Here is a 25,543-nt window from a genome sequence, read left to right on the forward strand (position 1 = left end):
TTTTATCTTCAGAAATACGACAGACATGTCCTCTGACATTTCTGTTCATTTTGACTTGATTTTTGATTCAAAGTTGTTGCAGACCTCCTGACCCACGACTGAAATCTCCTATCAGCAACAATACTCTGTTGGCTGTGGCGTTTAAACAATCCTCAGAATGAAGAGGCACAAATAAAACACCCTGCATCCCATTATACTACCACAACCAATCCGATAGCCATTGATACAATGCCAAGTATATTCATACTTTTATGATTTTTATGGTAAACTTAACGAACCAAGCAACATTATTTCAATGTTATAGTATTATGAGCCTGTGCAAGCTTTCTAGTCTCTGGAACCAATCCCCAAATCTTCACAGCTACCACAAAGCTTTTCTGTCCTCACAGCTGCTTCTTGCTACATGATTTCTTCTCGTTTCTGTGTGAACCCAAGACATGACTATGTGTGAAGATCGCAGCAGATAGTCAAATTCTGAAAAACTCAGACCAGCACGTCTGGTACTGACAACCATGCCTCGTACAAAGCAATTTAAACACCATTCACTCTCCTTTTTAATGCTTGATTTGGTTTCAAGTCACCTCTGCCCCGTTTAGATGCTTCAGTGGCTAGACTGCCTTGCTATTTCTTTTAAGAAGCAGTTGAAGAGATTTACCTGGTGAATGAATTTCCTTTCTATCTTTGAGAACACCCAGAACCAGCCGCAGACTGATGCCAAGGACAGGGATGTCTGGGTGTTGCTCCTGGACCTGCTACCTTCGCGCCCCGCTCTCAGATACACAGAAGGCAAGGATTTCATAGATGCATCGCTGCTTTCATGGTATAAAATAGCCCCTAACGGTGCAATAATTAATATTACCAGTATAATCTGCATTTATCTACTCTGAAAATCTGACCTGCAAACGTCCTTGTCTTATCTTTATACAAAACCTTGCAAACTAGGCTATTCCAGCCCAGAGATAAAAAAAATAAGGTTTTTAAAATCCATAAAGTGATTAACGGTAAACTCGCTCTGATTTCCCATTCTTGCAAAAGCAAGCCATGATTACCCTATAAAACAGGCCATCTCCTAAAACCTTTGAACAGCAGATCAAAAAAAAATCTGACTTAGTGTTGCATCACTCTGAATGACACTCCAGTTCTTGTTCATTATCTGTTTAATCATCTCTACCTCGGTACGGTGCCGTACTCGTTCTCGCCATCTTCTGCTGCTGTAATGTTTGTCCTACTTTCTCACTTTTAATTATGCCGCCTGAAATGTCTTTTTTCCTTCCAACTTACCTCCAAACTTTGATGTCCTGATCACAGATTCTACTCACTTTTTTTTTTTTTTTACCGCTGACCAAAAGCTGTGACCTTAGCTTTGTTTCTCCATCATGACCCTTAATGTTTGCTGTGCAAATGCAGGTATTAGCTCTCTAAAGACAGAAAAGACTTTTTGGGGTTTTATGGAGTTTTAGGTACTGCAGCAAGCAAGCAGCCAGGTTCAAATTAAGACTGTTTTTCTTCTTCCTCCCAGTAAATAATGCAGAAAGATGATATTGTGATTGTTTGAGCCACATCCAGACTGTCACAGTTCTTCAGTTTATGAATAACAAGCGACTGCTGTGCTCAGAGCAATAACTTGAATGATGCAAATAATAAACTGTAGATGATGCTTTATATTCATATGACCCACATATTAAGAGGTATTCCTACTCCGCATAAGGATTCACCCATAGAGTGGCCAATTATGTGGTTTCTGGAGTTAATTTGCATTTTATAAAGAAAGGTTTATAATTGTCTTACACGACATTAACGTCAGGCCTGGCTGCTCCTACTGCAGCTTCCTGTGACTCCCCACAGAGCTGCCCTGTTTGGCAGAATGGCAAAAAAATAATTTAAAGATTTACATACTGTAAGTATTTTTCCTCTTTGGCACCACAAATATTTCTAGAGTAACTAATTGCAAATTTATATTCCACCAGATACCTCATGATAAGCAAACGCTGCTTCTGAGATGCTGGAAAAAAAGAGTTACAGAAGCTCGGTATCAAGATGAAATCCAACTGTGCGTTCCTTAATTGCGGTGAGCCTGCGACTAGCCCACAATGTGTCATTTGCCTCCTTGGCGAGAACGAATCAGGCTTGCTTTTTCCCCTCTTCCATCACCACGTCAGCATCAGGGGAGAAAAACAAGACTTTTCATCTTAATCTCTGTAATCACTTTAGCACAACAGCACTCCCACTCTGCAGTCCCGGATCCCCCGTCACCTCAGGCAGAAGTCTCACCATTTGTGACAATATGGCAGGGGGCCTCCCTCAGCAGTCTGTGGCAGAGTTGGATTGGGTCAAACCAAAACCTGCTTCCTTTGAATCACAGCAAACGATTCAGCTGTAACGTGAACGTGAGCTGAAACTTCAACTCTTCTTCTGGGCAACATTTGCCATCAAAAGGTTATTTGATCATAAATCTTCAGTTTGGTTTTAAATGTGCAGCTTTGGACGTAATTGTGGTGACCGAGGGCTTTGCTGAAACTGTCCTGTGGCAAAAAAACAGAAATCATGTAGTTTTGTCTTCAATTGTTTGAAATTTTTTTTTTAGCTGTGCTTTTTTCGAATGGGGCTGCAGGAAAATCAATATCTCATTCCCTCGCTCTGTAATCCGCACACAAATATGATTGTTTAAGACTCTGCTACTCAGGAGCATTGATACAGATAGAGATTACGTGCAGCATACGAGTGATTGGTCCGGCCGTTTGCACAGGAGGAGGACTCCTTGCAGCCATGTCTTTCTGTAACTCAGACCTGTAGATGTGTTGTTTTTTTTTTTTGTTGACAATAAATTCACCAACTTTTTGAATCTTGGACAGAGTTGCTAATAAAGTCGCCTGCATTGTTATTCCAGGCATGGCGACACGCTGCGGCATTGGTATGCGGCTGCAGCTGGAACAAGAGCTCGTTCGGGTCCACCACAGAGCTGCTTGATCCAGAGGGCAGGGCATCAGCGGCCGTGACTGTCGCTGTTCATTAGTATCGAGCTGTGAGCTACCTGAGGCGCCCCAGAGGCCGGCTGCAGGGGGAATGAGGGGGTGGGGGCACCTTGTTACCACCCAGGCGCATCTCAAAATGCCTCAAGTCTGCAGCAGCTCTGCAGTATTTACTCAGCTTATCTTTATCTAATATTGAAATCTATTTGATGATGTGAAACAAAAGCGGGAACATAAGCTGGATAATTTTGACACCTTACACATGCCTCTACCTTCTGCATGTTTACGCAACGGCTGTAAGGGTGCCCCAGCTATGACACGAGGAGCAGAGATGGTACGGTTTGGTTTCTTAAATGGGCATTTTGAGGTCTATATTAATACATTCTGATAATGACATTTTATACTTTTGTCCTACCTTTATGCAAATAAAAAAGATGCCATTCACCAACATTTCGCTGAAATATTCTGCTAACAAAATAAGGAAGCATTTTTGAAAAATGATAATTACTCAAATGGCATTGCCAGACCCTGGTTGATACTAAAAAAAAAAAAAAAAAGGTAAGGCTTTAATTATAGGAGCTCATAAAGGAGAACAGGACAGCCAAACATAAATCCTTCTGTCCGGTAATTGATAGCTGACCTTTTACCCGCTGTTCATAAAGCTCATGTAAAGTTCACCCGTCTTACTTTGACCTGCAGGAGAATTTGTTTGTGCCGAGTCCAGATTTTGCTCAGAGATAAGCTTGTCTTCACTTTAATGTATGGGCGTATTAGGAAGTACTGGAGAACTAATTAATCTTAAATTAGGCTTTGAATGAGGCCCTAGGTATGAATAAAACACTTTAATCAGCCCCGCTGGTCTTCCCTGCGAATGCACTGAGGGTTTGTAAAATGATAGGTGAGCTGGCTCTTTGTTTCATAATGCAGGCACTTTTGAGGGATAATTGATGAAGGAAACTGTATTTGTTTTAGCATTTCAGGTAACAGATAAACAGACAGATACAAATTGAGGTAAACCTCTCAGTTAGGAGGGCAAAAATGGTTCTGTGGCTGAAGAGACAAGATTTCACTCAATTCAAGAAGAGGCTAAAGTTCTGTTCAGAAGCATATTGATGTTCTTTTAATGTGAACCTTCAGATTATTTATTTAATTTATTGTTTTTTAGAGTCATAATTATACACACAGGCCCACATATACAGAGACATCCTGACTAATGTTGAATGTCCTTTAACAAAATGCACCTCGACTGCACAGTTTTGTAATCTTCAACAAGCCTCTGGCATAAGATTTGTTTGGATGTTTAACCACTCTCCCTGTCAAAATTGGTGGAGTTATTTTCAACTGGTTGGTTTCCTGAACACTTTCCCAAAACGGCAAAGTTTGGAGCTTTATGCAATCCATTTCAGAAGATGAATCTTATCATCCGTTATCTTTTCAACAACCAGTGTAGATGTGTGTTTGGGATTATTGTGATGTAGAAACACCCAACTGTTAAAGTTTCAATCCTCCAGCTGTTTGATTTGGTCCAAATATCTCGTAGTTATGTAAAATTGTTGTGACTAATTGTCTGGAAATGGCTCCAAATGGTTTTATGAACTAGTCTAAATCTGAAATGATCCCTTCTAAATCACCCCTGATTTACTCACACTTCCCCATTGTTCTGGGTATTGGTCAGTCTGTCAAACAAATCTTTTTTATGCTGCAGAGAGAAACTAACAGCTGCAATAAATCCTGATCATGAAGCTGGCCTTGTCTTAAAAAAGATATTTTACAACCTTCAGCACCATTTGTTAAAATGAATATAGCATTTATTTATAATTCTGACCATGTCTACATGCATATATCTAAAATAAGTTTGTTTGTGAGTCAGTATAACTGTTGTATTCCCATTATGTAGCTCAGTCTCATTGGATATAAATGACGGCGCACATTCACAAAGAGAAGAATGGACTTCCTGCGCCGTCTAACCCAATAAACTAATTTCATGATGCTGGATGAAAATAAAATGCTAAAACTGACAGCCAAGTCCAACACCTGAAGGGCAACAGATGCATCACTGCGATTTTCAAACCATATATTACGCCCCAGCGCAGAGACGTGTAGGGTAACTGCCACGGATGGCTGATCCTCTGCATAATAGGTTCGCGGTATGTTTTCTCACCAAAACACATTACAGGGTTTGTGTCACTCAGCCCAGAGATCCATCATGTTCATCAGTCACAGTAATCACTCTTGGAAATTACGTTTTTTCTTTTAGAGCGCTCGCATCTCACATCAGCTGTTTCGGACATACAGGCAATAAAAAGCGACTGTGTCAAGTGCCGCTGCTGGTAATAGACACGGGCTACGAGATGAAGAACTTTCCATCTGGGGGGATGAAAAAAAAAACAAGAGAAAAAACAGGAAAAGATGATCCCTCACAGTGTTGACACTGCAGCGATGCCGCTCCAGAGGACATAAAACACAAATTGGAGCACAAACTTTTCCTGGAAAATGTCATATGTTTAAATAAAAAAGTCCTTGGCCCAGGAAGGCTGGGTGATGGAGGATGATGATGATGACCTCTCCTCAGGTAGTTGGTCATATCACATTCGGCTGATTGGCCACGTGGAGATTGTGCCCGCGCTGATTAATCACAAACATTATCTGTGACTGATGTCAGAGGTGAAAACTAGAATCTCGATAAGTGCTAAACAAATTCCAACATATCTACAATCTTACTGTGCTTGGCGCAACAAAACCCCCAGCATCCTGATAGGATCAGTGTGATAATTAACCTACAAGCATCAGATGATGTATGAGTATGAGACTGGCATGTCCCTGCCCTTCAGAGAATAATACTTCGCCGCTGTTTCATCTGAGCACAGCTCTGTCTGTAAGAGTTATATTTGGCGCCGGAGATGCTTGAGTCATTACTATTCTCATCACAGTTCAAACAGGTTCCCTGAGATAGGCAGAGACGGGGGGGAGGCTCTGAACTCCTAACCTTTCATTCCCATTCTTACATGGCTGTCATCGCTCTCATGTTTTCGTACCAATAAACCGCCTCGGTTATAACACAAAAATATCTGGAGAGGTGACTCGAGGCTTGACCTTTCTAAGCTAGCAGTAAAACACTGGAACATAAACTCTAATCAATCAGCCAGAAACAGCTCTGACATTTTAAAAACCACGTCAGACGTTCTCAGAGAAAGCGCTTTTAAAGGAATATCTCTGTGTGTCATTCCCATAAAGATTTGCCGATGTATGTAAAGTCAAGTCTGCGGCAGCTTTAGCCAAGTCCATTCCCTGAAAGTGCTGCAGAAATCCTTTCATCTGTGGTAAAACTGGCTATAAATGGCTTTGGCTCATATTGTACACCTTTGGGCTATAAAAATCAAGAAAGTGGGCTAAAAGTAGCAATCAGCATATTGTAGGTTCATCTGGTCAGAAACCTGGATTAAAAAAATTTAACAAGGTGTTTTACATTGTTTTAATAATATAAGGCCAAAATGCAGAAGCCGTGAGTTAAAAACTATTTACCACCCATAGAATGTAAGAAACTATATTCAGTAATTTGGAGTTAAACATCTTCTTTGTGACTTAATCAATGTCAGACATTGTTGTTGGAGAATTTTGGGCCTCTCTCTATTAACAGCATTGCTTCAGTTCGTTGGTGTTTCTAGTCATTTGTTTCTGGAGTCCGGACTTTGACTGGGCCATCATAACAGCTTTATTCTTTTAGCTTTCAGCCACACTTGCAGATTTGCTGCTGCTGGGATCACTTTCCTGTTTCTGGACCCAGTTCAGTCCAAGCTTCAGCTGTCAGAAAGATGGACTATCATTGGACTCTAGTCCACGCTCAACTCAATGACTGCAAGGTGCCCAGATCCTGTGGGCATAAATCATCACCCCTTCACCGCCGTGCTTTAGAATTGGTGAGAGGTGTTTGTGTTGACGAGGACTATTTGGTTTAATCCAGCCATGTCACTGTGCATTACAGCCAATCATCTCTTCTTTGGTCTAATCAGTCAAAAGGAGGATCTCCTGGATGACCTGTGGTGCATTCAGATACAACGTTGTAAAGCGAATTAGTGCTACCAAGGACTTTTTTAGACAGTAGATGATTTCTTCTTTTCTAAATAATCTACACTAGTTTAGTCTATCTCTAACTGGGTAGTCATGCTTTCTAAAAGGCCCCACCACAGCATTTCAGTCAGGCTGAGGTCTGAACTTTGACTAGGCCATTACAACATTTGCCAAAGATCTCTTCTTTGGTCGAATCCATCCTAATGATACTATGTCGGGAGACGTGTGGAGCATTCAGATACAAATGTGCAGAAATAAGTTGTGCTGACACGTTCTTTTTTAGAGATAAGACTTCCCACCTTCAACCTCATCTAATCAATTCTGCTTCATCATTTTCTTAGTTGTCCTGCCATGACTTTTAACATCAGACAGCTCAGCTCCCTGGCTGAGTGCCACAGCCTGCGCGGCTCATCTGGGCCTGTGCTGTTCTCCACAGGGATAACGGGTCCCTCTGCCAGCCTCCGGAGCAGAACCAGAACCTCGTCTGTTGAGGTGAGAGGAGATTTCAAGGTCGGTCGAATGTTGGATTGTGTTTGTTTTTTTTTGGTCATTTCTCAGAGCATAGTCTGAGCTTAAGGTGAACTTGGAGGAACTTGTACTTCTGGGTTCAATGACACCTGTGGTAAACCATTTCCAGCAATCTTTCTCACTCTATGAATGTGAACTTTAATCACTTGGAAACTTCTTAGAATGATGGGTGACAATATATGATTCTCTAAGAACATTGCTGACGTCTCGACATCTTGGCGTTGTGTTAACCCCACCTTTATCCAACAGACAAGCAAAATGCAGCTTTTATGGAAGAAGGTTACTGGCTAACGATGACTTAGTCGTTTTTATTAGTATCCACCGTTTCATTTCCCCTCTTATTTCCCAAGGATTCAGTAAGGTCGGACTTAATATTTAATGCACTTGTTCTGCTTTTTGATTGGGTTTCTGTTAATGAAATAATAAAACAAGATCATGTGTTGCTGAACTGCTGAGGTCCATTTGCATTATTTTAAGAGTTAACAGAACAAAAGGGTCGTCTTTCATTTTAGATTATTGCTGATAAATCTTTCAAATTAAAGAAAGTGATATTTAAATTTTAATGAGATTATCATCCACCAATCATTTTTGCCTGAGAAAGGCAATAAATTAGCACTGTCAAGCCATTTCTTTAACGTAGCCATGGTCTGAAAGCAAGACTGGAAAAAGACAATTTTTATAACACTCACATGCCAGGAAGCAGTTCATGCTGAAAGAGATGTTGTCGAGAGAGATGGTTGAACCGGATCCAGGTCCATCTTCGGCACTGAACTGGAGCCAGAACCTGCGAAGAGGCAAAGATGATTTAGCAAACAAAACAACTTTGAAATGGTTGGACGGCTCCTGGATGAACAATGATGTCTTTTTTAGAATTGGTTTTACACGGTGTGCTCTGTGTGCTTTCTGACATCTCAGTTTCTATTGTTAACGGCACCCTGCATTTTTCTGCATTCACAAATGAACGATTTATTCCTAAGTGAAACCATTTTGGCTTTAAAATAAAGATGCCAATGGTTAAATAAATGGTCTTGGAATGAACTGTAATTAAAACATTTCTAAGCAATCTGTAATGACCACGAACACTCAAATCGGACCTTTTACACACGTTTAACAATCTTCTCTAACTACCATTAAAATGCACTTGCTGGCCTCTTTCAGTTAGCTAAACAACCTCTAATCCTACACTAATACTGCATGCACGTTATCATGACCCTAAAGAGTTATGCTCACAAGAAGATCTCTGTTAATAGATGTCAGCGTGTCCTTTAACATACGTTGGTAATATTAAAAGATGAGAAATGCTAACTTTAAATAAACTCTGAAATGTAAGCCAGGCTATTTTACTCAAGATAATGATTACATGTGAAACAGTGGAGGGGTAAGCAGCTACTCTAACGGACACAATTTTATCTACAATGATTCACATTTTCATTTCCCACAGATTTTAATAATGTGAATAAAGAAAGAAATGCCATTTATTTTTCTTATCAGGCTCCGAATTATTCAGGGACTTTTACTAGTATCCAATTCGGTTCTTAAGTGATCTACAGTAGGACACCACTAAAACACCTGTGCCGTATGAGGCAGCTGCAGTCTCGCTGTTAGAGGACAATCTTCAGGTGGGTTTGAACAAACGCTGAGTAATGAAACGGGGGAGAGCTGCAGGAGCCTCAGGCTAGTTCACTCAGAGGTGATAAAACAAGGCCGGGACCTCAAAGTAATGCGTCCTGCTGCTGCTTCTGAGTCCGCTCTGAATGGTGAAACTGATGTACCCACATTTCTTGGAAGATTTGTTTTCCTAAATATTTCCCTGTAATTATTGATTCACTGATGTTGATATTACTCAAAATTAGGTGAAAAGCTCTATTTTTTAAATTCTAGAGAGAAAAAAAGAGAACATTTGAGTAAAAGTTAAACATTTTAGCTTATATAATATTTTAAGCATTCTGCTCTTAGGGTTTCCTCCTAATTTTAGTAGCAGAGATGTAGAATCCCTATTAATAATATATATAATGAATTTAGTTTTAGTGTTTAATTTAAAGTCAGGAATTACACCTTAGTAAGGTACATTAGAAACATAATCCTTGTATAAGTGTCAATATGTTGACTGATAAAAACAAATTATAGTTTCAGAAATTTCCACAGTTTATTAGCTTGTCTTCTTCCAAGTAGTTATAAAAACTGCTCACAGTGGAGAGGAAGAGATTAATTCTTTAGAACACATTTTAGGAATCATTTTTTTATGTACATGATATAATTTAAAGCATCCATCAAATGCACAACAAATTCTTTAAACATAAATATTTAATATAACCCTAGAAGCAGGCCCCTCATAGACAGCAGGGGATTTTCTATGTTGATACAGTTAATATCTCACTTGGTATTAGCCTCACATTAAAATCGTTATATTCAGCATACCGTCTGCTGATTCTTGACTTTTACCTACACTTAAGGCGGCATTTCTGTTTCTATTTGAGCTCTACAAAGGTCACTGAGCAAAGTCTTGGAGGTTCACCCAGTGCTTACGGACATGACATTCAAATCAAAAGCACAAGCACAGCTGACTACATAACTCAGGAATCAAAAATTAATCACTCTCCGAGGAGCGGGATTATTCAAGCTTGAAAGAAACCCTCCGTTAGGCAAACAGAGATGAAATACCCTTTTCTGATGTGCCCCTTTGTTTGATTTGTTATAATTTCTCTCTTCTTGAGGGGAAATCCAGGCCAGAGCTAATTGGAAGGCAAGCAGAATAGGGAGAGTTCTGTGTATGAGTTTGTATTCACTTTGTCAAAGACGAGTTGAAATAAAAGAGAGAAGTTTTTTTTTTTTTTTACAGATGTAATCTCTGGGAAGTCCATTGTGGAGGCCCCAGTGGGATTCATTAATTTTTCGGAGGCGAGGGAAAATTTCCACCTGTAGCGTGTGAGGAAGTGGTGAGTATTTGTGTGCCTGTGTCAGTCATGTTTGAATGAGATTCAGATGACTTATCTGCTCTTAAGCATTTTAAAGCGGAGCTGACAGTTTGACGCCTGCAGACAGTCTAAACACACTGCTTTGTTGCAATCACAACTGTCTGTCATGAGGTGAAACAGGTGAGCGTACCAGTCTGCCAGCCCGTAAAGAGGAAGTGTGATGAGCCTCCAGCCTCTTTCGGATTTGGGCTCCCTGGCTGAGTGCCACAGCCTGCGCTGCTCATCTGGGCCTGTGCTGTTCTCCACCATCCACAGGGATAACGAGTCCCTTTGTGAGCCTCCAGAGCAGAACCAGAACCTCATCTGTTGACGTGAGAGGAGATTTCAATTTTACTACAAAGTCAAAAACGTATAGTGGGGGTTAGTGTTGGTCAGCGGTTCCAACTTCTTGCGAGTATTTTCCCAACTTTCAGTCATGGCAACAAGAGTCTCTTGCACAACATAAAAACTCGAATGGGTAAAAGCAAAACAGATTCCACATCAATATTTAACAGATAAAGATCACGACATCATGGAAAAGATGACTCTGGAAAAACTAAGTACACCCCAGGGTTTGCCAGTGTTTAGACCAAACTTGAGCACTGGGAATTTTGTCCCCCTCTTCTTTGAACGTTGCTCATGGTTGCACATATTTCTTTCTTCTCTTGTGGTTTTGCCACAGCTTCCCTTTTTTTTCAGCCACTCTGTTGTAGATGTACAGCAGTGTTTGGGGTCATTGTTCTGTTGGCGATCCCGCTCAGGCCATCACTTTTGACTAGAATACTTGGTGTGCAGAGGGATTAAGGGCTGCCTAATTCACTGCAAGAGGCCCAGGTCTTATGGCTGCAAAGAAAGCCCAAATCATTATGACTATCTCTGCGCTTGACAGTCAGTGTGAAATTATTCAGCTTTTGTTTAAAACAAAGGGTGGCTTTCTTCTTGTGACCCTTACAAATAAGCCATAGTTCTATTATTATTATATATAGTGATGAGATTAGACTATTAACATGCAAACCAAAATGCACCCTAATCAGACACCTGAACCACCTTGGCTGATTCCTTTTGATGCAGCGCAGCAGTGACTCTATTCAAGCTTCCTGAGGATGACTGAGCTCATCCTTGACTTTACAAACGAATCCACCCCCCAGCCTCAAAGCTTTCATCTGAAATCTTCTTCTTTCGGTCGTGACCCGTATATTATGACCATATGTGAACCTCATCTTTGCTTTTTGAAGGTTATGTGGTTCTGTTAGCATCATCAAGTCATGATGTGTTCAAACAGCAGTTTGCAGCAGTGTAATGTGACTGGGGTACGAATGAGCTATTATATGAGCTATTATGGGTCTTTTGGTTGAAAATACCAAGAAATTAAGAAAACTGTGTGTACTGGCCTCAGAAACCTTAGCATTACTTTTGATTCTGCCATGTCACTGCAGTGTCATTCTCACGGATTAATCAAGAACCGCTCTATGCTTCGAACTTTGTTGTTAAAAGCTGAATCAGAGATGATTATTCATGCTTTTATTTCATCTCGCCTTGACTGTTGTAACAGCCTTTCTATGTGTTTGAAAAAGAAAGATCTTGGCCGTCTACAGTTAGTGCAGAATGCTGCTGCAAGGCTTTTAATTCACAACAAAAACCACATTACCCGTTTTAATCTCTTTACATTTGGCTACCGATACATTTTGGAGTTCATTTTTAAATTTTAGTCTTTACTTTTAGAGCCCTGAGTGGCCAAGCTCCAGCTTATATTACCATCCTTTTACAACCATATTCCCTTTCTTGTAGATCCCCCAGCAAAAGGCTGTAAATGGTTCCGCAGACTAATTTCCGGACCAGAGGGGATCGGTCGTTTAAAGCTGTGGCCCCAAGACTGTGGAACATGTTGCCTTCATCTTTGTGCTACCTTGACACTCTTCACTCTGTTTTATGCCATGATGTTGCATTTATGCTATTTTATCTTTTTATTTAGTGTTGTTTTATGGTTGTTTTTATTGTGAAGCACTTTGTGGGTTTATCCTGTGAAAGGTGCTATATAAATAAAATGTACTTACTTACTTACTTAGTTCTTAACAGGAAAAAGGTAGACAGCTCTGTCCAGGTTGGATATGGATCCTGTCTTAGCCAGAAGAGTTTAGGTATCTTATTCCTTGTTTATTAATGGCTGTGGTGCAGTCCCTATGTAGTGGGGTCCATCTGCAGTAATCTGGTCACTACTCTGGCCTGTCATTGTAAAGAAACAGCCTAGGAACATAATGATCACTATATTGCAAAGTCCAATTGTAAATAATCATTCTCACTTTATAATAGACTTAAAATTGTTTAAAAGGGCTTTATAATCATTACATCATGATTACTTTTCAGGAATTGCTTCTCAAAAGTCAACACTGGCTAATTCCATCTTGGTGTCATCTATGCTGTATGCTCCAGCCCCAACAGCCCAAATTCCTTCATCTGTAAGAAATGACAACTTGGAATCTGCTATGTATTCTTTGTACAATTGGGGTTAAATAATGTTTGGAATTGACAAAGACCTGATAATATTTAATGTGTCCTTGTTTGTAAAAGCCTAGAACTGAAAGAGGATGTAGTCTTTTCACCACTCAACTAAGTACAACATAACCTTGCCTGCAAGATAAATTGTCACAGTATTTGTGGGTTCACAAACACACAAGAATCCCTCTTGTGCCGCTTTGGCTTCAACCGTTTGTATCCGAACCAAAAACGGTTCGGGCCAATCACATTGCAGTATTGTGGTTTAAGGCGGGACATACCAGCTGTGACAAAAGCAAGAGCTGCTGAGGAGGCCGACCCAACATAGATATGGCAGTGCAGGGAGGACAAACACGTAGCTGCTCCTATCACATCTGTTTTGTAAGAATCCACAATTTCTTCTTTGAAAGAATACGTTTTACTGCGATTGGCTAAAACCAACCTTTGGTAGGCAGACACTTAGGTGTTGGAAAGTTTTGCTGAATGTCCCTCCTGTCCCCAAACAAATTCAGTGGGAGCAGTCCCAGATTGATAATGTGCAGAATGTACAGTGCTGCACATTATCAATCTGACTGACCAGGTGGAGTACAATAAAGAGACGGATGCAACTAAAAATGCAACGAAATTCATTGAAGTTCTACTTCAACCTGGATTGTTATTTGGATCTAATACTTCGGGGTAATGGCATTGCTCAGCATAAATAAATAAAAAAATGGTGTGGGCTCCATTGAGCCTAAACTAATTTTAAAATCAAACAACACAGTTTGTTCCAGGATTTAAACAGTAAAAGGAAAGTTACATTTAAAGCTTGAGACAATGTTCCTCTCACAGTCAAATAAATACTCTTATTGCATTGTTTAAGTTGAATAAATTTAGGCTTAAGCCAGCTTACTAAATTATGTACTTTAAGGCTGTGTGGTAGCATAATGCTTATGTTGATAAAGGGCTCTGGCTTTTTCATTGTAATGACATGGAGGTAAAGTTGATCTCCCGCTTACACCTCAACCCAGCATCCTGAACAAAGTTGTCCAGGAGTGGAAAACCTGCATCAAACAGAACAAATTAGGCCTAGATAGAAGGATTTTCAGCATTAATCTTGAATTGTGTCTCACCTTTGGCTGCTTGCCATGAAGCTCTGAGGTGACAGTGTGGTGGAGGCTGCCCCAACCACTGCTCATAGATATCAGGATATAGTAGATATCCCTACTTTATCTAACCCTTTTTTAAATACATGTAAAACAAAATGTATTGTTAATTTCTAACAGCATACCAAATTATTTATAAAAAAATATATAGACATTTTTCACAGTTTTAGGTCTATCCATGGCTTACACGGGTTTCAGACAAAATAAATCCAAATATATTTCAAGCTTTTACTTTAAACAATAATTTTATTACATTTTAAAATTACATTCAAACATAAGATAAGAAAACATTTATACCCCTTGGATTTTCTTTTTACTTTTTGTCACATTACACAACAACAAACTACATGTGTTCTATCTAGATATTATGTGACAGACCAACACAAGGTTGTGCACATTCATAAAGGAAAATTATAAAGGTTTTTTATTTTATTTTATTCTGAAAAATGCAGCCAGGCTTTGAATTCAGCCCGCCTGAGTCAAAACTTTGCAGAATTACCATTTCAGGGTCCTTGCTATGTTTTATTAGGCTTGCAGTCCTGAAAGCGTGGGAGATTGTTTTATAACCAAAACTTCTCCACAACGTTCTCAATGACCTCTATGCTGTGTTTATCAGTCGCCATGATGCCACTTGATCACAAATGTTCTCTAACAAGCCTGAACAGCTGAATCTAAAGGAAGATCAAATTTCACCTGAGCAGAATAATTACTAACTAGGTGACATCTGAAAGCAAGTGGTTGAACTGCATTTTATTTAGACCCATGGCACACTTTTTTAACTTTCATTTGTAAAAGATTTCTGAAAATCATGTTTCCTTTTCCCTTCCACTTCATAATTACACTTCACTTGGTCCTAAGGTACTAATAAATTGCCAATAAAATACAAAAACGCTCATGGTTGTCATTTGAAGGCGTTTTGATAATCTCAGTGGGTAAGGGCAATTTTCGCAATGGGTTGTGGATCCATATTAATATTTTGCTAAAAAGAAATTATTCGCATTTCAAAGAAATTGCACAATACAAGACAGCATATTACAGCAAATTATCCAACTGGTTACAGAGCTCGACATTAGCACAAGCACTATTATTGGCATCAGCTACCTACGGTTTGAATTGCAGTAGAGGCTTTGTGAATGAAATCTGTGGTCACAGTACTCAAAATCTTGATCTTTTCCCCCAAAACTCCAGGAAATAAAAATCAGTGGATAAACCAGGTTCAGAGTTTACTGTAAAGTGCTAATGAAAAAAGGAAAAACTACAGGGGCTCACCGTGCATGGAGAGTTTCTCAGAGGAGGGGGGAAGAGAGGACTCCTGAGTAGCGCCAAGCCACGCTGACCTTTGGACTGGCCTCTCTCTATCGTCATTGCTGACCCTTTGTAAAAAAATACGTGCATAACACAAGGATAAGAAAGTATCAAATCAAAGTATCAAAGTATTAGACTCAAACCGAAGACAAAATGAAAAAGTCTCAAACAGCTAAAACCAGATATTTACATACACCATCTAAGGCAGGCAGCTTTCTTTTCTCACCGTCTGACTTTAAATCAGACAAAAATATTTTCTTCTTTTTGGTTGGTTAGGATTACCAAAATGATGATATTTTATAAATGCCAGAAGCATAATGGAAATTACTTTTCAAATTCATATTTACAGACATACCTTGATTGCTTAGGTAGAATTGTCTTAAATTGTATGACTTGGGTCAAATGTTTTTGGCCTCCTTCCACAACTGGTTGTAAGGCAGTCAGGTTTGCAGGCCCCCTTGCTAACACACAACTTTTTCAGCTCAAGGACTCAGATCAAGCCTTTGTGATGTCCTCTCCAAAACAGACTTTGTTGTCATTTCATATCTTATAATTATTTCTGTTGTATTCTTATGATCATCATACTTTTGGAAGACAAGTTTGTGCAAAAGGTTTAACTTTCTGGCTGATGATTTAAACTGTTGATAAAATGTTTGTATATAATGCTATTTCCTTATTATGATATATTTTGTAAAGGGCACCATTCTGTTCTGCTGCAAATAATGCACACAACATGATGCAACCACCTCCGTACTTCAGGTTAGGTGGAGAACTCAGACTTACAAACTTTGCACTTTTCCACCAAATGTAACGATGGCCACTGGGGCCAAACCCATCTATTTTTGTTTTTTTAGTACACATGACATGTCTACAAAAGCAAGGTCTTTGCCTCCGATTGTAGTTGCAAACTATATGTGACTCTTTATGCTGCTCTTGGAGTAATGGCTTCTTCCTCTACAAGTCAGTACAGAAACCCGTTTCACTGTGGAAGTCATAATAATCTTAAACATCTGAATAAAAAAAACAAAAAAGATTTCCTTATTTTGGAAACTTAGCAAATAGGAATCATTTTGGTAATCCTAACTGACCCAAACAATAAAATTTTAATCTTATTTGATGTCACACAGAGAAAAAAACCCCCAGCAATGTATTTTTATATCATGTAAATATCTGGTTTTATCTGTATGCAGTTAAAAAAGGTTATTAGTCTTACAAAAACATTGTAAGCTTCTATGTTTTAATAATCTGTCCACACCTTAGTGCAGCTATTATTAAGTTAAAAGTGTCAATTCCTCGACAGTGACTGAAGTTACTGTCACAGCAGGCATGAAAACAATAGATTTACTTACTACTCAGAAATCAAATACATTTTAAGCAGACCCCTCAGAATAAGGACAGCTCTCGCCAGCCTCTTAAACCCAGTGGGATTCTGTTTGTTCCAGTGTTCTGACCTCTGATCAAGGCAGAATACTCTTTCTGGCACATCTGAAGTCTCAGTTGATCCAAATCCACAAAGTCAATATGTTCAAGGTTAGCTTTGTGTGTGTTATTTTCAAGTTTGAAATTTCCAATATTTTCCTCTTTGAAGTCCATCTCCACCAGGCTCACCTACACTTCTGAGAGGCTGTGAATGAATGTTAATATCCTTAGATCAGAGGCACGTGCGGTACGGACCTGATGAGGGGCAGCTCTGTCTGCTTCCTTTGGATGGGGATCGTCTCCAGGAGAGGCTGCGGCCCGGAACCGGCTGCCAGCTGCAATCGCCCTCTTCGAAAGAGCAGTAGCTACCATTGAGGAAGTGTCCTGGAAAAAGACAGCAGAGAAGATCTCACTGATTTATATATGGCGAAATGAGAAAGTGGAGTTATCAGCGACTGCTGATGAATGGGAATGTGCTGGGTTGAACTCTCAGGCAGGAGACAGGAAGGTATACAAGACCATCTGAGAGGAAATGAGATGTGGTGACATAATGTCTTCTGTGTGTGATCTGAAGAACCCATTGAAAAACTATGACAAAGCTTGTTATTACCCAGGCAGTATGCTTACACATACTTCTAGACTGTGAGAAGATACATGAGCTGAAGGGCTGAAGTTTCTGATATACTGGTGCATCTTTCAACTTTCACGAGTGGCCATGAGATGTGGCTCACGATCAATAAACGTAGATCCTGGATACAAGCAGTTCAAAAGAGTTTCCATGGTAAAGAAATTGAACTCTGCTTGGAGACAAGAACAGGAGTACCGTCACGTGGGTGACTGCTGTTCTTCTGCATCTTAAGGAGGAAGTGGAGGTGGTTGTGGCATCACATTAGACTATGTCCTGAAAGCCTTCCGATGGGGCATGTCCCATCAGAAGACCCCAAGGCAGACCAGAAGACTCTAGAGTAAGTGAACTGATCAGGCATAACATTATGACCACCTGCCTTATTGTGTGTTGGTCCTCCTTTTATGAGCAAAATTTGTCTGATCAGTCAACGGATGCACTCCAGTAGAGCCCTGAAGCTTGAAACTAAGTTAACATCTTCTTGTTGTGCTGCTCAAACCATTCCTGAACCAATTAATGGTTTTGTTTCAGGAGGCTATGATAATTGTTCTTGAAACCAAAACCATTAATATTCAATCTATTGAGGAGGGCGGGGTGGCTAATGGTGTCAAAGGCAGCGCTCAGGTCAAGGAGGACGAGGATAGTGAGTAGACCAGAATCAGCTGCCATGAGTAGGTCATTGGTGATTTTTACGAGTGTAGTTTTTGTGCTGTGGACGGAAACCAGACTGGAACTGTTCATACAGATTATTGAGTGATAAGTGGGAGTGAAGTTGAGTTGCAACAATTTTGTCAAGGATTTTGGAAATGAAGGGCAGATCAGAAATGGGGTGGAAGTTTGTTGAAGTTGTTAGGATCAGCACCAGGTTTTTGCAGGATTGGGGTGTTTGTAGCGGTTTTAAATGATGTAGTAACAGCACCAGTGGTGAGAGAGGAGTGGACAATGGCATAAATGGGGGGGTGGGGGTTAGGATTTAACCAAAACATAAATCTAATGTTATTCAAAAGCCCAAAAAGCTGTGGACACAACCGTGGAATATTTTTTTGTTTGGATAGACCACTTTATCCATCATTCTCTATGGTTATAGTAAAGTTAAAATAAGGACCAAGTTGGAACAAAACAATAAGTACTTCCACCAGGAGAAACTCTTATCGCCCCAGAAGAGTTAATAACACAATTTCGTTAAAAGCATTCTACTCTGCAGTCATCCGTTTATTGACAGCATGAGTTTCAGGAAAGCGATCCACTTCTTGTGGAACAGAGTGATGCAGGTTTAAGTGCAGTTTAAAGTGTTCATTTGCACCATCTGATGTAAAATCTGTAAAACACAACAAAAAAAGCCACCATTTGATCTCAAGAGTTTTTAAATCTTTTTTTCCAAAAGCAGAAAAACTTAACCTGCCTCTTGAATGATGTTTGAAGTGAGTTTATAAAGAATACATTTGGTCACTTTGAAACCTTGTTAACTTTCTGTGATTTAATTTTCTGATCTGCAATCACAAACCTCTTAGTGTTGGAGCTCTTTGTCTAACATATTATTAATTGCAAATGCGTTTCACTTTAAGCTCCGTGTTGCTGATAGATTGAACACTCAGAGCAGCTCTGTGGGAAAAGATAGTCTGTATTTTAGTAATTGCATTTTCTTTTCTGGAACCAATATGGAAACAGTCAAGGGTAAAAGAGTGACTGTTATTATATAGATGTTTTCCTGTGTGTTCATTTATTTACTTTATCTAAATAAAAAAAATATAATAAACTTTTAAAAATGATCCTCTTATTCTGACGTACTCATCAGGGCAACAGAATGGAAAAGAATCAGGAAGTGGACCAGATTCTGACATTTTGGACATATAAAAATAAGGGTTGTCCCCAACTACAATCTCTGCATGTGCCACAAGAAGAGTTTTAGCCTGAAACGTAAAAAGACGCTTCTCTGTAATTGCTCAAGTTTTAGAGCTCCCTCTCTTAAAATGTTTGCGTTAGAAGATCTATGGAGTCTTCTTGCGATTCTGGAGGCTCTGTAGGACCACCATGATCAGCCGTAACATTTAAAGCCCAGACAGATAAAGTGAAGAACATCGGTCAGGTTCAACGGGAAAACCTGCAAATAAAAACAGTAACTTACTGCTTACATTTCTCCTGTCATCCAAGTAAATAAAATTGAATTTAATTCATATTTAATGACAAACAATCACCCTCTCTTATCACCCTCTCTTGAAAAATATCGAACCCAAAACTTCAGTCTGTATTTTCAAAGCTTTATTTTAAAGTTAACTCTGACATTTTCATATAAAAGTTGTTGGGGATGGAGCCTGTTGACCAATCATATGATACAAATCATAAAGGACATAAAAAGCCTTCCTGAAAGCGTAATTGTACTAAACCAACATGTTTTAGTCTAAAATAAAACACACATTTCTAATTTTAAAAGCCATTGTTTAAATACATCCATCCCAAACTAAATCGAACGTAGCACCTCTCAATAAAAAATACATAACTTGTAAAATTCATGTTTCACTTTGTCTTGTAGACAGTAATGACTGTCTAACATAAACCCATCACTATGAAATGATATTCATAAAAAAGTCAGCGATATAACATCAGACATGCATGCAGTATGAACAGGAACATCTGGGCTAGTTAAATATTTATAAATGTCACGTTATTAAATTCGGCGGTGGGGCGCAGGGTAGCAAAATGCAAACCTTCAGTTTGTGACATTCAAGGCTTAACAAATGAACCAGGCCCTGCCACTCATCACCGTCTCTTTAGAGTTTATATCTAATATATATGTATGTATGTATGTATATAGATAAATCTTTGGATACAGGAAGGATTTCAGACCTTTGGAGAAAACTTTAGTAGACCTTTAGATTTCCTGTTTTGCTTTTGGAGGGAAGAAGTGACATTTAATTATTGATGTTGCCGGCTGACTGGTGACGTGATCTTCCAGGACGGCTGTTGATATCGGGTGTAAATCGGGCCTCAGGTGTCATCAGGAGAGGTGACATATTCATCCACGATCAATGATTTAACCTGAGCACAGGTGGCAGCGTCAGGAAGACATAAAACTCAAAATGGAAAATAATTTGTCAAAAAAAAAAAAAAAAAAAAAATTGACAGGAAGTGGTTTTGGTTCTTGAATAAAACTACAATATTGTTATATTTTGTATTTACAGTGAAACAGATTGCTGTGATAAATTATATTAATTATGATTTGATATTAAAATGAACAAAGATCCAGCATGTAAATGCTATTCTTACATGCTTTTTTTTTTGGTACATATCTACCTTTGAAAAGATATTTCCTAGTTAAATAAATGCAAAATAAATATGTATAAAAAAAAAAACTCACACATTACCCGTTAAATTACAGCTTCTTACGCTTTGATGCAAAGCAGCATTTCCAATTTGTTACAGGGCAAATGTGAAGCTCGGAGGCAGTGGGGTGTCTGCAAAATTTAGCCGGGCTGAGATCAAGCAGAGGAAGCTGGGACTCTCTGAGAGTGAAGGATGTGTTTGTGCATAATGATGCGTTCGTTGGATGGTGAGGGATCATCCACGGGGACTCGAGCTTCCTTATATGTCGGGAATCTTTGTGATTGACACCAGCTGAGCTTGTTCCTCCTGCCTCTTTCTGCTTCTTCCCATTAATGAGCCTTGGCAGAGCTTATAAAGGATTTAAATAGATCAAATCAGATGCAGATAACTGGTGGATAGATCATAGAGAATAGGGTATCAGAGAGGAGATGCGATGTGATACGAGTGCCAGGGGGTAATAGGGATGGGTGACTGATGAATGTGGAATGAATTACAGAGCTTCAGGTACAGATGTAAGCAGTGCACTGCAAAACATCTGAAAGTATAAAGGTCGACTGATCAATACATGCACGCAACATTGGTCCTTGAATTTAATAAAATGAGGATTAAGGTTGTTGTTCTTAAGAAGAGCTTCGGGGACAGGTAACAGCTGGTGTTTGTGCATCAAAGCAAACACAGGTGACAGAACCCTGACATCTCTCAGCCAACAACAAACCATTTCTCAGCAAAATGTATTTGTTTTATCAATAATCAAGACTCTTTTCTGTCATAATGTAACTATAATGAAATTTTAGATTCACACGTAAACACATGTACACAACAAAACATAATGTTTTTACATTTAATGACATCTACATTTTTACTAAACTAGGTGTTGAAAAAGAGAACATAAAATTAAAAAAATATTAGAATTTCTAGAATAAATCCCAATCCTGATCTCTAATCGTCAACTCATATAAGTCTATCCACCCATCAAAGTATTGTAAATTAAATAATTATTTTATTATTTTATTTTTCTATTAACCTATTTAAAAGTGTTGGAAGGTAAAAACATTTTTTTCTAGGTTTCTAGAATTGAAAACAGAATTTATGACAAATCTTTGTTTGGGTTTAAACAATATCATGAAGAAACAGACAGTTTCTTGTACAAACTCTTGTATAATGAGGTCATAAGTTTTATTTGATCTTCACTTATTGAGACTTAAACAGTACGTTGGCATTAAAGCATCTGTTTTTCAGTAACTCTGGTCATATTTCTGACAGAATTTCTGCCCAGATGAATGGACATTACTTGGAAGATATAAACGTTCTAATAATGTTCTAATTTAAACTTTCTGAAGTTAATAATGAGCAAATTTACTTATAAAGACTCAGAAAATTGCTGTGAAATCACACCTCTTTGCAACTAAGAAAACATATTAGTCAAGGCAAGGTCATCTTTCTTCCAGGGATTTCAAAAAGTGACAAACAACAGGATTAAGAAAACATGAACAAGCGTTTGTTTTGGTCTTACTACTCACACTTCCATGTTTGTTGGTAAAAATTATTCAGGAATGTATAGTTTTCTATAAAGCTCTATATGGGTTTGCCCCTGTTCACTTAATAGGACTGTTGAATCACCAGACAAGTTCAACCGGGTCTCACAAAGATGCTCTGGCTCGCCCTGTAAAACACACCCAACAACAAGAGGAACTGTGCCTTTGGCTTAGTTGGACCAATCCTGTGGAAGAACTTCTCATTGCAGATAAAGACTAATCAGACATTGGAGAGTCTATATCTTTTATCTATAGCTTTCACCGTGATGTGACCCTGTTTTGTTTTTTCAAAGACTCCTGGCGTCGAAATGTTTTCAGAAAGAACTGAGCGAAAGTCCGGTTGCCTCCGATTTAAACCCGTTTACTATATAAAAGTTTACTCAACAATTTTTAGATGAATGTTAACCCTATTTATTGTTTTGATATTCCTTAATTGCTTGAATGGTTTTACAGGTTTGCAAATACTTCCTCCTTCGCAAACTTCACCAGGGTGAACTTTTGTATTCATTCATTTTGTATTTGCATTCATATTCATACTTCATATTCATACTTTAAAAATAAAATTAAAAATAGTGGTAAGCACCCTGTTATAAAATTGACTGAAAACCCAAATCACATCATTGAGACATAAAATCCAACTGTAATGTTTGACTCTAATTTATTCCTAATTGTGCGAGTGCAGCTTCTAAAACCAGAATGTTATACACACATACACTTATTACGTTGAAAAAGAGATTACACCCTTGGGTTTGCCTCTCAAGCCAATTAGCACTAATAAATCCTCTCGCAGCAGAAAGGGAATCTGTGCCTGGCTGGGATTTTCACCCTATCGTTACCCTCTTATCTCACTGCTCCCATTGTGAGCAAACCTACACACAAATGGGAGCAGACATCATTTTAATAAGCAGCACATGGGGAGGCTGACCTGCATTATGGGCAGAGGCAAATTAATTCTGGTCATTTTAATATGGGTTAAAAAAAACACAAGAATTAATCCTCAACTTTGCTTTTGTTATTCTGGCTAATGGTATGGGTGAGCGGTGAGCACACAAATCTGAGACAATTTAAAGCTGCGTACATGGAGGCGGCACTATAAAAAGATTCGGGGTACGCACACGCGGAGACACACAAAAAGCGCCCGGCCTAGGGGACTTGTGAATAAGATGTCAGCATAGTTGGCTAGCGTTGCTCCTAAGCCCTGAGAAAAGCAGAAAACAAATGTGCAAAGAGATAGAAATAACAACCGCGGAATATGTCAAGGGTGAGAAAGGCTAGCCAAGCATATCTTCAGCGCCCTTATTTTGGGCTTTTCTCTCCGTGTTTCTGTCGGGAGGGGCACACGAACACAGTCAGCTGTTGCCCTGCTGGGTGGGTTTCAGTGAAGGTGATTCACCACGGAGCAACCTGAGCAACGAGCGTCAGAGTTACAGTAGCGCCTGCCAAACAGGAGGGGGTGGGGGGAGGGGGAGGGGGGGGTTACATGCATGCAAGCACCTGCCCCTGCCCATGATGTTCAAAAACATCTACAGCATCATTTATATACATCTTGTAAATAAATCCTTTTTTGAATTTTTAAAGTTCTGCTTCACTTAAATTTGATCCACTGTTGACATAAATCATCAGGAACTCCTCACATCTGTAGTCATCCTGCCATCCGTCAACAGTGAGTCCCAAAACCTTGTTTCGGTTTTTGCTCAATTAATAAGTCTGCACCAGCCCCGCCGTTCTAAGTGGGGATAAAATAAATGGATGGCTGGATGTATCAAAACCTGATAATTTTTTCTTTCCATAAATATTACCTTACGTCTGAATGTTTCATACTTTTGCCTCAGTAATCAATATCAAGTTGTTGCTTGTTGATGACTTAAACTGAGCTGCTACTCCATGGTGCATGAAGCAAATGAGGGAACAGCCTTTGTCTTAGTTGAGTCCGAGTACATCAAGCTCATCGATCAACGGTTCAAAATTTTTTTTCTCATCCTACTGGAAGACTTTCTCCCATTCTGTATTCATGATGAGTAATTTAATTTGTTCACAGAGTAAAATAACCACTACCTCCCACTTTAGTAGCAGACATCTTAACTCAACTTTACAGGGCTGCCTATTTCTTTGACTTTTATCAACACATTACTGCACGTGCTCTGAAACTAAATCGTGTTTCCATTTATTTTACTAAAATAGCAACCCACTGTATCATAAAATGTCCTATATGCAGACATGAATTGTTTATAACCTTTTATTCATGCACCATGTAACGTTCTTTGCCATTTATCAACATATTTGGATTTGCCCCCTTAAATGTTTCCTTGGTTTTTGCTTTTTTTTGTTACCATTTGATGTGCAGATCAAACGCACTTTAATATAAAAGATGAACTGAGTAAAAAATTAATTAAATAAATAAATTTCAAAAAATGATGATGGTTCCAATAATTTGGAGAAAAAGAAAGCTTTCCAAGTCAGTATGGCCCTAAGTGAAAAAGTGACTGCCCTGCTTGTTGAATCATACATTAACGGTAATTTACCACCTTTTTTTTATTTGAAAGATGGATTTAGTTTCACTAGAAATGCCTTATTACTCTTAGAATCGATAAATACTTAAACAGAACCTGTCTGACGACATGAAGCAGGTGAAAAGATCCAAGAAGAAAAAGCAATGCATCGTGTCCAGAAGGAGAAAACCTGAAAGATTGATGAACCTCTGCAGGAATGGCAAACCTGCCATACTGACTCCAAGAGTTCATCAACCTGAGAGACAGAGTGTGGCGCTGCATGGGGAGGTGGGGGTTGCTACGATAAACCTGGTTTGGACGGCAAACACTTTGCTTGTGCCATTATCTATAATATTTATGATTATTGTAAAGATATTATGGAACGTTTAAGATCAAAAGGTCAACTGAGTGCACAACTTTCATTGAAAGCGTAACAGCAGATTTTTGACTCAATTGTTGTCAGATCCGAACAACATGTTGGGTAGAATTTCACCCCCAACCCATCCAGGAGGTCACAGGGCAACCCAGAGCAACATCTAAAGATCTGCATGCTTCACTTGTCTGAGTGAAAGAAAAAGTGCAAAAATAAAAAACCCGCCAACTCCACACATTTGCCAAAAAAAAAATCTTGACCCCAAAGACCTTTGGGAAAATGTTATGTGGACTGATGAGACAAAATCTGAACGGTTTAG

General features: G+C 39.1%; 1 protein-coding gene across 1 annotated transcript in view; it reads right to left on the reverse strand.

Annotated features, from left to right (window-relative positions):
* The window catches only part of LOC105925584 (ALK tyrosine kinase receptor), a gene marked incomplete at its 3' end in the record, with an annotated part of 482,037 nt that overhangs the window by 32,868 nt on the left and 423,626 nt on the right, over window positions 1–25,543 (reverse strand). The window contains 4 exon segments of the mRNA XM_036132827.1: window positions 8,255–8,349; window positions 10,671–10,843; window positions 15,427–15,530; window positions 17,137–17,265. Coding sequence (XP_035988720.1) covers window positions 8,255–8,349; window positions 10,671–10,843; window positions 15,427–15,530; window positions 17,137–17,265 — 501 coding nt within the window.

This window comes from Fundulus heteroclitus, unplaced genomic scaffold (assembly GCF_011125445.2).
Source record: "Fundulus heteroclitus isolate FHET01 unplaced genomic scaffold, MU-UCD_Fhet_4.1 scaffold_55, whole genome shotgun sequence".
Taxonomy (NCBI): domain Eukaryota; kingdom Metazoa; phylum Chordata; class Actinopteri; order Cyprinodontiformes; family Fundulidae; genus Fundulus; species Fundulus heteroclitus.